This window comes from Scophthalmus maximus, chromosome 19, assembly GCF_022379125.1.
Source record: "Scophthalmus maximus strain ysfricsl-2021 chromosome 19, ASM2237912v1, whole genome shotgun sequence".
Classification (NCBI taxonomy): Eukaryota; Metazoa; Chordata; class Actinopteri; order Pleuronectiformes; family Scophthalmidae; genus Scophthalmus; species Scophthalmus maximus.
The window spans coordinates 1804119-1819680 of NC_061533.1; the positions used below are offsets into that span (position 1 = coordinate 1804119).

At 45.2% G+C, this 15562-nt stretch overlaps 1 protein-coding gene and 1 long non-coding RNA gene across 3 annotated transcripts; one reads left to right on the forward strand and one right to left on the reverse strand.

Moving 5' to 3' along the window:
* Nucleotides 1–961: 961 nt before the first annotated feature.
* LOC118314347 (solute carrier family 12 member 2) lies at nt 962–15535 on the forward strand. Its single transcript, XM_035640740.2, has 26 exons — nt 962–1895; nt 2840–2965; nt 3370–3445; nt 3553–3648; nt 4355–4494; nt 4590–4700; nt 5431–5539; nt 5655–5782; nt 6259–6343; nt 6598–6746; nt 7419–7526; nt 8058–8181; nt 8277–8378; nt 9302–9457; nt 10008–10107; nt 10520–10631; nt 10735–10875; nt 11184–11290; nt 11391–11470; nt 12131–12274; nt 12416–12532; nt 12896–13007; nt 13143–13229; nt 13943–14078; nt 14190–14257; nt 14812–15535. Exons 1-26 carry the CDS (start codon nt 1413–1415, stop codon nt 14945–14947), a joined length of 3333 nt encoding a protein of 1110 aa, XP_035496633.2. The 5' UTR covers nt 962–1412; the 3' UTR covers nt 14948–15535.
* Nucleotides 1740–13470, reverse strand: LOC124849706. 2 transcript variants are annotated; one of them, XR_007030144.1, is made up of 10 exons: nt 13121–13470; nt 12919–13052; nt 12104–12578; nt 11365–11495; nt 7385–7552; nt 3305–3419; nt 3089–3126; nt 2822–2986; nt 2291–2365; nt 1740–1874 (listed from the first exon to the last, which is right to left on the reverse strand). It is a non-coding gene; the product is annotated as an uncharacterized LOC124849706 (long non-coding RNA). The 2 variants fall into 2 exon arrangements; XR_007030145.1 differs by lacking the exons at nt 1740–1874; nt 2291–2365; nt 2822–2986; ... (1 more) ...; nt 3305–3419; nt 7385–7552 and adding an exon at nt 11099–11239.
* Nucleotides 15536–15562: the final 27 nt, after the last annotated feature.

A 15562-nucleotide genomic window follows, 5' to 3' on the forward strand; every position in this document is an offset into this window, starting at 1 on the left:
CTGGGGCGGGGGTGGGAGGGTTTCTAAGGCGACGACAGTCAACAAACATGGCTGAAGCTGCAGGAAGTAGGAACACACTGGAAACACGACTGTTAATAAATATCTATAAAAATATGAAACATTTTTAATCTGAGAATCTTTTCAATCTGAAAACTTTTCTGGCTGAAAAAGAAAAAAAAGAAAATTGATACTGAGTAGAAACATGTTACTACACAATATTACAATTGTTCCTACTTGGGAATATCTTTCTCCCAAATCGCTTGTCTTGGCCCCTGGTGCTGCAGTTCTCATGTCCGCCACCGGGTGTCAGTGTCCGTCCGGCACCAGGTGAGCAGCAGCGGACTGACGTCACTGCAGATGTTAAAGCGTTGGACAACTTTCACCTTTCACACAGCACCTCAGTCGTTGCCAGGCAACGTTTACATTTGTATTAGTACTGTGACTGTAACTGTGTTGATATGTTTTCATTTATGCTTTTTGCTTTACTGGAAAACTTTTGTAAATGGCTAATAAATGAAATGTAATTTACCTACATTATTTAATGTATCACTTATTTAATGAGAAGTAGAATTTGAGCACTTCAAAAAATATATATTTTTTCAAATTCAATCAATTCCATTGTGAAATCAGATAATGAACTTGTCTCATCATGTTCTCAGCTGAATCATTATATACAGTTTTCTGATACCTCACGCGCAGGTCTCTGAATGATACTTTATTGTGACCTCGTCACGTGAGCAGAAGAATGAATGTGACGAGGGTTTTTATTGTCCAGTGTTTCACTTCAGCGTCAAGACGTTTGACAGAGAGAGCAGCTGTTGTTCGCCATGCTAATGACGCACGCACACACACACACACACACACACACAACATGCTCACACACACACTCTCTCGCCTCCTTCGCATGTCATTTCCTGTGTGCGCGTGACACAGTGATGACAAATGTCTTTTCTTGTGCTTGAGCTCAGACGTGGACGCGTCAGGGCGCGTGCCAAAGCTGCGTGCGTAATGGACACCGATCCATCCTTTCATCTCCTCCTCCTCCTCGTCGTCCCCGACACGCTGGGATGTCTCGGGAGTCCGGGGAGAGGAGGAGGAGGAGGAGAGAGAGAAACAGAGCGATGACAATTAACCGATTGAGTCAGAGGGGGACGACACTCCCGCCAACTCGTGGACGGACGGAGAGAGAGAACGTCGAGTCGGTGTGTCCTTTACGCACAATTACGCACAGGTCATCGTCGCCGTGCGTCCTGGCGCATCCAGTGCCAAGAATCCTCCAGACTCTCTGTGACTCTCTCCGGCCCGCTCGGTACTACATGCTGCCGTGCCGCTGCCGGGACGTCCCCGCGCTTCTGGAGCTCGTGTTCATTCCACGTTAAACCGTTCGTGTCTCGGAGCGTCAGTGGTTCTTCATGTCGGGTCAGAAACCGTCCCTGAAGAGCGGCGGCTCCTCCGCTCAGAGCCGCTTCCAGGTGGACACGGTGGCGGAGTCCTCCGCGTCCCCGGGCCCCGCTCCGGGCCCCGCTCCGGGCCCCGCTCCGGGCCCCGCTCCGGGCCCCACCGACGGGTCCAAGCCGTCCGACGAGTCCAAGGGTCGGTTCCGGGTGGTGGGCTTCGCGGATCTGGGCGCGCTGGGCAGCGCCATGGACATCGGGCTCCCGCCCGACGTCTTCCACGAGCCGGACACGGCGAAGAGCGACTCGGTCAGTCTGCACTCGACGGGCACGGGACACACGCACGTGTCGGACCACTCCAACACCTACTACCAGAGGACGTTCGGTCACAACACCATCGACGCGGTGCCCAACATCGAGTTCTACCGGCAGACGGCTGCGCCTTTGGGGGAGAAGCTGAGCAGACCGTCGCTGTCGGAGCTGCACGACGAACTCGACAAAGTAAAACAAAAGAAGAAGAAAAGTTGTATTACTTTTATCAGCTAAAACCAGTTCACAGCAAAAGCAGCAGGTTCCATTGGAATATTACAGCTGTTATAACTTTTAGAATAAACCGAAACAAGTATCCTACAAACCCTGCTTTTCAACATGTCCATGAAGTATTAGATAGTTTCTTCACCTAAAATATTAATCTTCATAGTTCAGATGAGTGAGAAAGTGAGAAAATAACACTAAACTACAATTTTGAAGGTTTTGATTATATGAACATGTTGGACCAAAAGAGTCACATGACAACATCGGAAGACGACTAGTTTTGTAAAATAGGTATAGATATAGATTAGATAGATTAGATAATTGTGATATGAAAAGTTATTTGACTCATTTCCCTCCTGTACCTGCGGCGGGACGAGGAGGAGTCACGATATGAGATCGTGGAAGTTTGTATCGCGGTTTCAGAATCGTCACATCATCTGAATCAGAGAACATTCCTGTCACTCCCACCTGAGCGCACACACACACACACACACACACACACACACTGTGGCCTCTTCCTCCTCCTCCTCCTCCTCCTCACACATGCTACTGCGACATAGACGCACATTGTACACGAACTGTTGCAGCACGATGACGTTTCTGCTCTTTTAAACACGTCATTCAGAGAATCGAACGATTTCCCTCATTTCATGGAGATAAATCACCAGACCTCAAAGATGAAATCATTTATCTATAGCAAACTTCAAATAACTCTCGCCAATCTCTTTTAAGGTATTAATGTATATATTTTTCTTTTAGTTTTGTATATGTTCTTTAAATTTTTCTGACTTATCTTGTCTTTATATTTCTGCTGGTGTCTCCGAGAGCTACCAATCAAAATGTACATGTTCAATTACAATAAAGCCTCTGATGTCTCTTAATAACTTGCTCACCTGCTTCCGTCTCGCCAGGAGCCGTTTGAAGACGGTCTGGCCAATGGAGACGAGCCGTCGGCCGCTGAGCAGGCGGCGGCGGCGTTGGCGGCGAAGGAGGCCAAGGGAGGAACCATCAAGTTCGGTTGGGTGAAAGGAGTCCTGGTCAGTGTCACGTGATGCTTTCTGGGGGATTTTATGGACCAAACAACGAATCGATTAATCGAGAAATGAATCCCCATATTTAATTCTTTCAATTAATGTGGTTAGAACCAAGACCATTGTTACCATAGATGCTGAGGTGTTTACAGCTGATCAGGAAGCCTCTGGGTAAAGGATGAGACGATTTTTTTGGAAGGTGGACCAAGAGATAAAACAGAGGGTTTCAGACAGATGGTGAAACAATATGAGACAAATGAATAATTACATCATGAGCTACAGATTATGATTCTGTAAATATCAGCCTGATGAAATAAGTGTCTTTGATCAAGAAGTGGGACTCACCTCCCATCTGAGGACCCAGGCTGGTCCCTGTAGGATGAACCATGTGTTTGTGTGTTGTACTGCAGATCCGCTGCATGCTGAACATATGGGGCGTGATGCTCTTCATCAGAATGTCCTGGATTGTCGGACAGGCCGGAATCGGTAGGTACAAATAAATCACATTGAACTTTGACCTCAGGAGTGGGGGTCCAGGGTCCCTGTCATAATTTCCCTCCTCTGGTTTGTTTTCATGTATCCACGTGCACCAGGTTTGACCATAGCGATCATCCTGATGGCGACTGTGGTCACCACCATCACTGGTCTGTCCACCTCTGCTATAGCAACCAATGGCTTCGTACGAGGAGGTGAGATAGAAACTGTACATGAGCTTTGATTCTGGAAAAATGTTACCTGATGAGTGAGGAGAGTCAGGGTCAGCCAGAAGATCACAATGGGGTTTTTTGTTGTTTAATATGTTAGATATTTATGTTTAATAACCAACTGACATTCGTTTGGTTTGAAAATCAAACATATCTGATAACTCCAGGTTCAGTGAAGATATTAGAAGAAAAGTTGTTACAACCCTTCCAATGGGTCCATATATTAATTTACCAACACATGCGCCTTCACACCTTCCTTGATTGGTCCGGACCTTCGAACTTTTCAGTTTGGTCCGAACCAAAATTGCAGGTGTGAATGGTTCATCGGACCAATGGACCAATATAACAAAAGAGTCGGTCTGGGTCCAGATCAAAGTGAACTATGGTTCGGTTTGCTAGCAGCGTGAAAACAACTCTTTGGATGTTTCGGACTTTCGGACCAGTAACAGGAAGTTGAGGCAGCAAGGTGTCATAGAAGAACAAAAAGAAGCAGAAACCAAACAAAAAAATCCCGGAAAGTCTTCCCGCCGAATGTCAACACACCGACGTCAGACACACGCCCGTCTACAAAGTCAAGTACAGGGAAACATAGCCCATGTAGGTGATGACGACAGGACTGTCCCTTGTTGAACCACTTTCTTCCTGCTCACCAGCGACTCATGATGAAACTGTGTGTGTTCCTTCTGTCCAGGGGGGGCGTACTACCTAATCTCCAGGAGTCTGGGTCCAGAGTTTGGAGGCTCCATCGGTCTGATCTTCGCCTTCGCCAACGCCGTGGCTGTGGCCATGTACGTCGTAGGCTTTGCCGAGACAGTCGTCGAGATGCTTAACGTGAGAAATTTTCCGGTGTATTACTCAAACTGTTCGTCTTACGAAGCACTAACTCTGATTCTGACTCTTGCTCCCGCTGTGGTCGTTGGTTGCAGGATGTCGACGCCCTGATGACTGACGAACTGAACGACATTCGTATCGTCGGGACTCTGACCGTCATCCTTCTGCTGGGAATTTCTGTGGCGGGGATGGAGTGGGAAGCCAAGGTACAGGACATGTTCCTCAATCCTCTGCAAAGCTAGAAAACTGAACTGGAGAGGGTGATAATTTCTAGACTTGTTGATACCCTTGTTCAAATGTCCTGATATGACCCAATCAGACATCAGCCAGGGTGTAATGCTGTGTTCCATTGTACTTGGAACTCGGGGAAAAAACTACCTCAGACTCGGAAAAGTGCAATGGAACGGACTTTAAAGTCGGGATTCCAAATCGCAAACTCGGACAACATCCTTGTAGAACGAGTAGGTCGAATTGAGGTCACAGTAATATGGTGGCATAATGTCATCCTACATTATATTGTAGCAAACTAGCTCGTCACCCATTTATCATAGATCATTTTGAAGTGTGTGGCTATTTGAATGAGCAAGACATATATGTATCCCCTCACTGATGGAGCTGTGGTCGCTAATGTAGGTCATCAGTACTTCTGATGTTCAGAGGCCAAACAAACACCAGTTTTCTGCCGGCATCAAAGGAGATGCACTGGAACGCATTTAGATCGGAAGTCGGGAGTATGTGAAAACTATGATCAGTTTACAATCTTCACGCATCGTCATGTTCCTTCCTTTCTGGAATCACCGAAATATTGAGATGTTTGTGGAGTCAGTGTTTGAAGGTTATAATCAAACAATTTGATCTGAAAAGAACTCACTTGTTTGAGCCAGAGCGACTCCCCATCTCTTTCTTTTTCCATCCTCCTGTTGCTGCGTCCATCAGGCTCAGATTGTCCTCCTGGTCATCCTGCTGGGAGCCATCGCCAACTACTTCATAGGAAGCTTCATACCAACAGACAGCAAAGAGCCCAAAGGATTTTTCGGCTACAACAGTACGTCTGCACTGTTATGAGAATCATTCCCTTTGTTTATGTTTTATATCCCAGTCAATCTTACTTTTCTCCTTCAATATAATTTAAATGATGTTTCGTCTCCTTTCTCCTTCAGCGGCCATCTTCATAGAGAACCTGGGTCCAGACTTCAGAGAGGAGGAGACGTTCTTTTCTGTGTTCGCCATCTTCTTCCCAGCAGCCACTGGGATACTGGCTGGAGCCAACATCTCGGGAGACCTCACTGTAAGTTCAGCTTTCACATCTTATATCCAACACAATCGCCTTAATCCGGAGCAACTAACGCAACCTGAAGGGCCTCAGGAGCAGAGCAACAGTTTGCTCTCATGTGCAACAGAGGCCGAGGGATGTTTTAAGATGTTTGTTGATCCACCGAGGTGGCGGGATTTCTGCTGGTGTAGAGAGAGAGTGAGAGAGGAAAAGAGCGCTGCACACAGCTCTACAACGAAACGTCGCAAAATACTGAAATTATGGTTCATTATAAAATTCCGGGATGACAAATGAGTCCATGGCAGGTTGCCTCAATTGAGGTTATTAATTTGGCCTTTCTCTGATTGGTTAGAAGAGCGAAATGATTATATATGCTGACAGGTTGCTACATGAGTCTAGGTCACAGACAGAAGTTTCAGAGCGTATTACTACTAAAAAAATATTTATATACCATTAATTTACAATGACTCTCATCCTGTTTCTAACTTCAGGACCCTCAGTCAGCGATCCCCAAAGGAACCCTGCTGGCCATCCTCGTCACGGGACTCACCTATATAGCTGTCGCTATCTCTGCAGGTTAACGTCCTGCACAATCTCTACACAACTTTCATGTTAACGCTGGTCAACTAGAACCTTTCCCTGAGTCATCTTTAAATCTTGTCTCTGACAAGACGTAATGTATAGTTTCATCCTAAAAGTAATTACAATAGTTGTGTACATGTCTCAGTTTCAGTTACCGCCTGCTCGGCTCGGCCGGGCGAGAAAACTGTACATGAGTTTTAACTGTGAGGGTTAAACTTTTTCAAACAGTCAGAGTTCTCCTTCTGCAGGATCCTGCATTGTGAGAGATGCGACCGGCGACCACAACGACACGGTGAGCGACACGGTGAACTGCACGGACGCCGCCTGCACGCTGGGCTACGACTTCTCCATCTGCAGGGAGGGCGGTTGCCAGTACGGCCTGATGAACGACTTCCAGGTAACCCCACGGCTGGTGTCCAGGAAATATTGAGATCATTTCGATTGTTGACATAAACGAAGAAGAAGGAGAAGAATGGGGTGGTCGTGAACTATGATGCACTGACCCTGTGTGTGTGTGTGTGTGTGTGTGTGTGTGTGTGTGTACACGTCAAAGCTGTTCCCAAACAAAGTGCAGCAGTGATAATAGTGACTGTTGTTTCGAGTCACAAGGTTCTCGCTGGTTCCAGACGGAGCTGAATGAGAGCATTGACAACATCCACCTACACACACACACACACACACACACACACACACACACACACACACTGACACTGATATCTCTGACATGCTGCCCAGTCTCGTCAGACAGAAACACTTTGCTCTTGTTTTATTCCAAATCTAAATCCAACAGAAAAGTAGATTAAGTCATAAACTGTGTCCCATCCTGTTGACATTGTATATTACATTATTTATAGTTCCCTTGTGTTTATGTGGCAGGTTTACTAATTTACTCATTTGTAACTTCTCTGATACAGAGCTACAACGCTCGTCTGGACAGAGATGGATTTACAACATGCTACTCGAATGAAAACATTAGTGTTGACGGAGCCGTAGAGCTTTAATGAACACCAGCAGTCTGAGTAAATGTGAACCTACCTGAGACGAGACTTGTGTGTTGGTTGTCGTCCAGGTGATGGGTCTGGTGTCGGGCTTCGGGCCTCTGATCACCGCAGGGATCTTCTCGGCCACTCTGTCGTCGGCTCTGGCGTCGTTGGTCAGCGCACCCAAAGTCTTCCAGGTGAGAAACCAGAAAGTTCCATCTTACTTTATAATGAAAACAACAAATTGAACATGTCACCGATGAGACCGACTGTTCAACAGCTGTTGGCAAAAAACATAAAAAGTTGATTCCAGAGATCACAAATTAATTTTCTGTTCACATTTTTAAACAAAAATGGACGAGGAGTCTGTAAAGTGCTTTAAAAAAAAAACAACCAGGTCAACTTCAACTGAAAGCTCCACAACAGCAAATGACCAAAAGCAAGACAGATAAAAGTGAAGTAAGTTAAAACTTGATTACCGCCAGAGGAAGTGGATTCAGTTTCTGTCAAACTACAACTTTTAAGATCAAAGAACAAAACTTTACTCTCTACATTATGGTTGAGCAGATCTGGCACAGGCCTGTATTTTCATCCCCATCCATCCGGGAACGACCCGATCCAACACTTCCTGAAAATGTTTTACCCCAAAACCAAAGTTCTAATGTGAGATTTCTCTCTCGAAATGAACAAACGAATACATTTTTGGATATACCCCCTTTTGATTCCAGGCTCTTTGTAAAGACAAAATCTACCCAGGTCTGGGTGTTTTTGCGAAGGGTTACGGGAAGAACAACGAGCCTCTCCGTGGATACGTCCTGACCTTCTGCATCGGCCTCGCCTTCATCCTCATTGGTTGGCTGCTCACTGCTGCTCCACCTACATACAGACTTAAAGAACTGTAGACCAGACAGTTGAATCTCTGAATCTTTCTGTCGTTGCATTTCTAGCGCAGTTGAACATAATCGCTCCAATAATCTCCAACTTCTTCCTGGCTTCCTACGCCCTCATCAACTTCTCCGTCTTCCATGCCTCCCTGGCCAACTCTCCAGGTAAATGTCTTTGATATGTGACATTCTCATGATGAGTTACCTTCACACTTGTGGTATTATACTTGACTCAGAGGTTATTATTGTTGTAGATTTAACATTTCATCCGATGTATGTTAGAGTTCATTGGTATGGTACCTTTACACTCAGGCAGAATGGAGTCAAAGAGTTTCCAGACGGATGTATCTTAATAAAATCCAAGGTTATACCTCGTCCAAGTTTACCATCAATGTTTGAAGTGTAGGTTGTATAGTAGAAAAAACTTAATCTGGAAAAAATATATTTGCAAAGCTGGAGCTTCACTTAAAGTAGAAATAATGTTTCACAGTTTCAAAATGAATTTGTTCACACATCATTCACACACTTCTGGTTCTGTTACAACAGTCAGAGGAAATTTAGGGTGAAGCGTCTCGCCCAAGGACACATTGGAACGCGGGTTGGAGATCGAACCACCGGCCTCCTGAGCCACAGCCGCCTCTTTGGGGGCAGATTTGACTTTATTTCTCTGAAGTCTGGCTCATGTTGTTTGACATTGGCCTTGGCGGAGTTCTGGAGTCTCAGACCGTCCTTCTGGTTATTTATAGATTCTGTTGAGGATAAGCTCAGAGTGTGTCAGACGTTGTGCGAATTGTCAACCTGTAAATAAAAGTCGTGATTGAGCTATAGAGATATTGTGAAGGGTAACGTTAAAGTACCATGGCTTATTAGATTTCTGCATCTGAAGTCTCTACCTTACTCTCACGCCCAGTTTTGACTTTGGCAAATATTTGCAAAACTTTTCTTCATTGATTTAGTTCCGTCTTCAAATGTGTATTCCTGCTGCATTCAGCAGTCGCCATCATTCATAAAACATTCCTCCTCCTTGTGATGTTTTGTGATCCTGCTAACGTGGCTCCATCTTGTGACGTCCCTGTCTCTCGCCACAGGGTGGCGCCCCAGCTTCAAGTACTACAACATGTGGGTGTCCCTGGCGGGGGCGATCCTGTGCTGCGTGGTGATGTTCGTCATCAACTGGTGGGCGGCTCTGGTCACGCTGCTCATCGTCCTCGCGCTCTACATCTACGTCAGCTACCACAAACCCGGTAACAACGACGTGGAGTCGCACTTCTTTTTTTTTTTTTTTTTACAGCTGCTGACAACAGACGCCAACAGACCCTGACCCTAACAACAACTAAGTGGACTACAGTGCAGTTCCTGCGATGGCCACTAGATACTCACTGCCCAAATAACACCAACCCCAAAAGGTCCAGACTTCTGTGTTTAAATATCACAGAGAATATCACAATAATTTAGTTTATTTAATATCTCTGTCCTGTTTTGACCCCGCCCATTCAGCAGAGCATTTTTAAACCTGGCAAACCAACGATCCGTCGAATTCCCCGATTCCTTCTGAACAAAACTACCTTTCACTCTTGATACAACACCGGTTTTCGCGTCATTACTTCATCACAGCCTTGTTGTGTAAAGGCCGTAAGTCCAGGGACGCTATCTAACACCGGGCACCAAGCGCCATGCAGCCGAGAGCCTCAGGACCCCAAAAGTTGGAAACCGTCGCTCAAACTCACGCCGAGATATTCCACTTCATAAACAATGAACATCATCGCCTTGTTCCTCTCGTTTGTTTTCCCGTAGATGTGAACTGGGGCTCGTCCACTCAGGCGCTGATGTACAACCAGGCTCTGACTCACAGTCTGAACCTCACCGGCGTCGAGGACCACGTGAAGAACTTCAGGTCAGCTCGTTGGTTAGATTCAAGCTTGTGGCCTCCGACCTGTAAGAACCGATGGTGTCGATCAAGTGTCAGGCAGAAACCTTCGTCGTAACTAAGAGAGGAACGACACCGTACAAGTATCTCGTAAGCTTTGCAGGGTTTTTAAAAGAAGACAACCTGGTAAACTTACATTTTTTTATCATGATATAATAAATTCCTCAGAAAACCAGGAATTGTTATGTTTTTGGATCCAAATCTTTAAATTCCAGAGGAAACAAATTTGGGCTTAAAAAACATTTGACTAAAATGTCCCTGGTTTGACAAATATAAAAAAAACCTGGGGATTTCTACCAAGCAAAAAAATGACTGTTGGTTGGATTGTTGGTTTAATGTTTTACAAAATGTCCTAAACGATTAAACTCCATGTTTCCAGGCCGCAGTGTCTGGTGCTGACGGGTTATCCCAACTCTCGTCCTGCTCTGCTTCACCTGGTTCAGTCTTACACCAAGAACGTTGGTCTCCTGGTCTGCGGTCACGTCAAGACTGTACGTAAAAGCTTTATTTATATGACACGTATATATATATATATATATATATATATATATATATGGCACAAACTTTACTTAAATGGCCGTCGTCCGCCCGCAGACGTCCCGTCGGCCCAACTTCAAGGAGCTGTCCCTGGACCACGTCCGCTGTCAGCGCTGGCTGCAGGAGAAACGCATCAAGGCCTTTTACACGCCGGTGTTCTCCGACAACCTGCGGCACGGGACGCAGTTCCTCCTGCAGGTACCAACGGGTAGAACTCGCCCTCCGCTTATTAAAAATCATCTCGGTCTGAGAGTGGAAACAGGTTTTCACTGCTGCTCTTTCATTTTCCTTTTTTACAGGTACTTGTTTTACTGATGACCCATGAACCAAATTACTCCAAACTTTTCCTTTTGAAACTAAATCCACAAGTGATTATTATCTATAAATACCCATGAAATTGTTTTCCACCATGTTCTCTCTTCTTCTGAACCTTTGATTCTACTGCAGATGATTTAAAACATGTAAATAAGATACTGTGTGACCGTGTCGTCTCTCCCGATCCTCAGGCCGTCGGTTTGGGTCGACTGAAGCCAAACACGCTGGTGATGGGCTTCAAGAACAACTGGAGCGACGGAGACATGAGAGACGTGGAGATTTACATCAACACTATACAGTGAGGGAGGAGCCACGGACAACTGACGTATTATTTATAGAATCTATAGACACATGTACATGATGTCCACAAACCTGATTTCCTCCGCTTCATATTCCAGCGACGCCTTCGACCTGCAGTTTGGAGTCGTGATCCTGCGACTGCAGGACGGACTCGACGTCTCTCACATCCACGGACAAGGTGCCCAGATCTTTTTCTGTGTGAGCTATGGAAAGCCGTTTCAGCATTTATTCCTTATCCTTGCTATCAGACATCAGTTTACTCCAGTGGTTCGCTCTTTGTCAGCACTAGTTGTAATATTCATTCAAACCAATAAAAGAGCATGACCCAAATGCAGGTGAGGAGGGAAAAAGTTATATAAATTGAATAACTAAGTTAACAAAAAAACTGACTTACAGTCTTTAAAGAAAAAATCCAACTCTCAAAAACTCAAATCCAAAACTCCAAAATAAACTACATTCCTGAAATTCAGTTATGGCTTTTGGTTTTGGTGTTGCCATCCTGAGACTTTTTCACCACTGCTTGAGTAGTTCACATGTTAGAGCTTTTGCAGCTCACTAGTTAACTATTGAGACTTAAATGTTACTAGTACGGTCCAGACGTTGGAACTAGTTGGACAAAAGTGCCATTAGTTGCTGCAAAAGAGAGACTAGTAAGAGTTTTTAGTTTAACTAGAACCACCGAATGTCCAACGTGCTGACAAAGAGCAAGCTAGTGGAGTAAACTGTCGTCTGATACATATATGATGAGGAATAAAAGCTGAAACGTCTTTCCACAATGTGCATCAGTGCGTCTTCCTCCTCCTGCCTGTACCTGATCTGTCCTTCGTCCCCCCTGCAGACGATCTGCTGTCGCCCCACGAGAAGACGCCAGTCGACACCAAGCAGCAGGTGCTGGTCACTGTTAGTCCGGCCAAAGACTCGGACTCGGACTCCTGTCCGTCGAAAACCACCAGCAGTCAGAGCAGTCCGCTCATCATGAGAGGTAACGAAGGGCAGGAAGGGAAGAAGAGTTGTTATATCCATCTTCACATCTGACAGCGGAGGAGACGGAGAATGAATGTCCAAGGGTTTGTTTAACCTTAGTCCGTGTCGCGTCATGTTTTCTTCTTGTTGTGACCTGCAGCCGAGACCAAATCTCCTCTGAGCCTCGCTGACCAGCGGCTGTTAGAGTCCAGTCAGCAGTTCAAGAAGAAACAGGGCAAAGGAACCATCGACGTCTGGTGGCTGTTTGATGACGGAGGCAAGTCTCTTTTATCTCTTACATCTAACCAAGCTGAATGAATCATCTGTAACAGGAAAATGAGCAGAAAATATGTGGCGAAAGGAGACAAACGGACATATATTTTTGACGTCAAGTATTTGTGAAGATATGACTCAAAATGTCATGATTTGCTGTTTCCCAAAATGGTGATCACCTGTTACCATGGTGACTGAGACCTCTCTTTGGTAAAAACATTTAAGCAAATCAGTCCATGCCCGCCAAGTCGATTGGATTGGATGTCTTCGAGCAAAGAGATTTGTGGATTTATGGTGTGATAATGTAAAGTTTTAACAACAAAAGGATAAAAACACGTTCGGAACTAACAGCTGGTGTTTGTTGCAGGTCTGACTCTGTTGATTCCGTACCTGCTGACCAACAGGAGCAAGTGGGGCGACTGCAGGATCCGCGTCTTCATCGGCGGGAAGATCAACCGCATCGACCACGACCGCCGAGTGTGAGGCGACCAACACACACAAAACACAACCTCACCGCAGTTACACTGTAAAACAAGCGTTTAGGTGAAGAGATTGAAACTAAACCAACAGAGTTTTGTTTTTTTTACCCTACATATCTGTGATTGTCCCGTCAGGATGGCGACGCTGCTCAGCAGGTTCAGGATCGACTACTCAGACATCAACGTCCTCGGAGACATCAACACCAAACCCAAGAAACACAAGTACGACCACTTCTGTGTTTCACTCTGCAATTTGAAATTCAAACGAATCCTGTTCAAGCGAGATTTGGTTCGTCACAAATACAGAAAACCAATCGCTGTCGAATATGACACTTATGTCGATATGAATCACGAGAGGATGGCAGGTGTGTCAGCAGGCAGTTAGCGTTAGCATTTAGCATCATGAGAGGACAGCAAGTGTGTCAGCAGACAGTTAGCGTTAGCAGTTAGCACCCACAAGAGGACGGCAGGTGTGTCAGCAGACAGTTAGCGTTAGCATTAGCAGTTAGCACCCACGAGAGGACGGCAGGTGTGTCAGCAGACAGTTAGCGTTAGCATTAGCAGTTAGCATCCACGAGAGGATGGCAAGTGTGTCAGCAGACAGTTAGGATTATCATTAGCAGTTGGTGATGTTGCCTCTAGCCATCATTTTGTTGATCACATTCTTCCACCGGTCAACCTAGCGTGAGCGGCTGAGGTGGGCGGGGCCTGTGTTATTTGCATATCATGAATATTCATAGTCTCAGAATTTCTCAATGAGGAAGAGAGAGTGGATGTTTCCAAACACATTTCAGAGGGTTTTTTAAAAACTTTTTTGGGGTTAAACAATGTCAAACTAAATATTAGGCGTAGCACATTATTTTTATATACTTCAAAACGTGACTGGAAGGAAACTTTAAAGGTTTTCTCTGACGACTCTGCTGTTTTTTTCGCAGTAAGCTGAGTTTCAAGGAGCTGATCGAGCCGTACCGGCTGAAGGAGGACGACATGGAGCAGGAGGCGGCCGAGCGGCTGAAGGCCCAGGAGCCGTGGAGGATCACCGACAACGAGCTGGAGCTCTACAGGGCCAAGGTCTGCCCGGATACTGCTGTGTGTCCACTCTGATAAAGTCGTTCGGCCATGTCAGAGCTGTCAATCATTACAGTGTGTGTGTGTGTGTGTGTGTGTGTGTGTGTGTTTCAGAGCAACCGTCAGATCCGACTGAACGAGCTGCTGAAGGAACACTCCAGCAGCGCCAAACTCATTGTCATGTAAGAACCTCCTGACGACAGAACAGTTACGGTGTCTCGTTGATCATTGGTCGACAGCTCCTCTGGTCCTGATCCCTGTGATAGGTTCACCTCGACCTCTGACCTGATTTTGACTGTACAAAGATACAAACGTCTTTTCATCTTCTTCTTCTCTTCAGCAGCTGCAGGATGAGAAAGTTTAAACATGTTCACTGTCACATCTGGATATTTTTGATAATAAGGATTATTATCTTCCTCTTCTTCTACTTCCTACTCCTCTTCGTCCATCTCCTCCTCCTCCTCCTCTTCTTCCGCCTCCTCCTATTCCTCCTCCTCCTCATCTTCTTCTTCCTCTTCCTCCTCTTCCTCACACCCTCCTCATCCTCTGCATCCTCCTCTTCTTCTTCCTCCTCCTCCTCTTCTTCATTTTCTTCTTCCTCCTTCTCTTCCTCTCCTTTGTCCTCTACTTCTTGTTCTTCCTACTCCTCCTCCTCTTCTTCTTCTTCCTCTTCTTCCTCCTTCTCTTCCTCCTCCTCTTCTTCTTCACCCTCTTCACCCTCCTCCTCCTTATACAGGAGCTTGCCGTTGGCGAGGAAGGGCACGGTGTCGAGTGCCCTCTACATGTGCTGGATGGAAACTCTGACCAGAGACGTTCCACCTCTGCTGCTGGTCCGGGGGAACCACCAGAGTGTCCTCACCTTCTACTCCTAACACACACACACACACACACACACACGTATGTCTGTCTGTTATTATCATACAAGTTTTGAGTCACAGATTCAAACTAAAACCGACAGATTGATCGGTTGGCCCATAAAAGAAAGGGAATATGAACCTTTCGCAGACGTGTCGGTGTCTTTGTTTATGTTTGTTGATATGAAAACTGTAATTTCACAGAACAAACCATGAAGAAATTAAGTGGATTTTACGTCAAAAGAAGAAAAAAGTTAATTATCTTAATTCAAGTTTTATATATTGTGTTGTATTTGTGTTTTCTTTTTATTTATGGTTGTTTATAATAAGAGTTTCTGGTTAAAGTGTAAAACATGAAGCCAAATTCATTGCCAATCTTTTTAACATATATATCAGCCGACATATTGGTATCGGGAACTGTTGTACTCTTTTCTCTGTAACTATAACAGGCTGTTTATTCTGTGGTAACTAGTCAAACATTCATTTGATATGTAATAATAATATTTGAAATGATAAAAAGTTTATGATTTCAGGTGCGTGTTGGTTATTTGTTTTCACTGTGTATCTCTCTGTATATTGTTTCATTAAAACATTAACTAAACCACATGTTTCTGCTGAGGCCGTGTCTTTATT

Excerpts from the sequence above, each read along its gene's own strand:
- LOC118314347 (XM_035640740.2), top strand. The coding sequence starts at position 1,413 with ATGTCGGGTCAGAAACCGTCCCTGAAGAGCGGCGGCTCCTCCGCTCAG. Across the intron at positions 1,896-2,839 it reads TGCACGACGAACTCGACAAA|GAGCCGTTTGAAGACGGTCT; the intron begins GTAAAACAAAAG and ends CCGTCTCGCCAG. Across the intron at positions 10,108-10,519 it reads GACCACGTGAAGAACTTCAG|GCCGCAGTGTCTGGTGCTGA; the intron begins GTCAGCTCGTTG and ends CCATGTTTCCAG.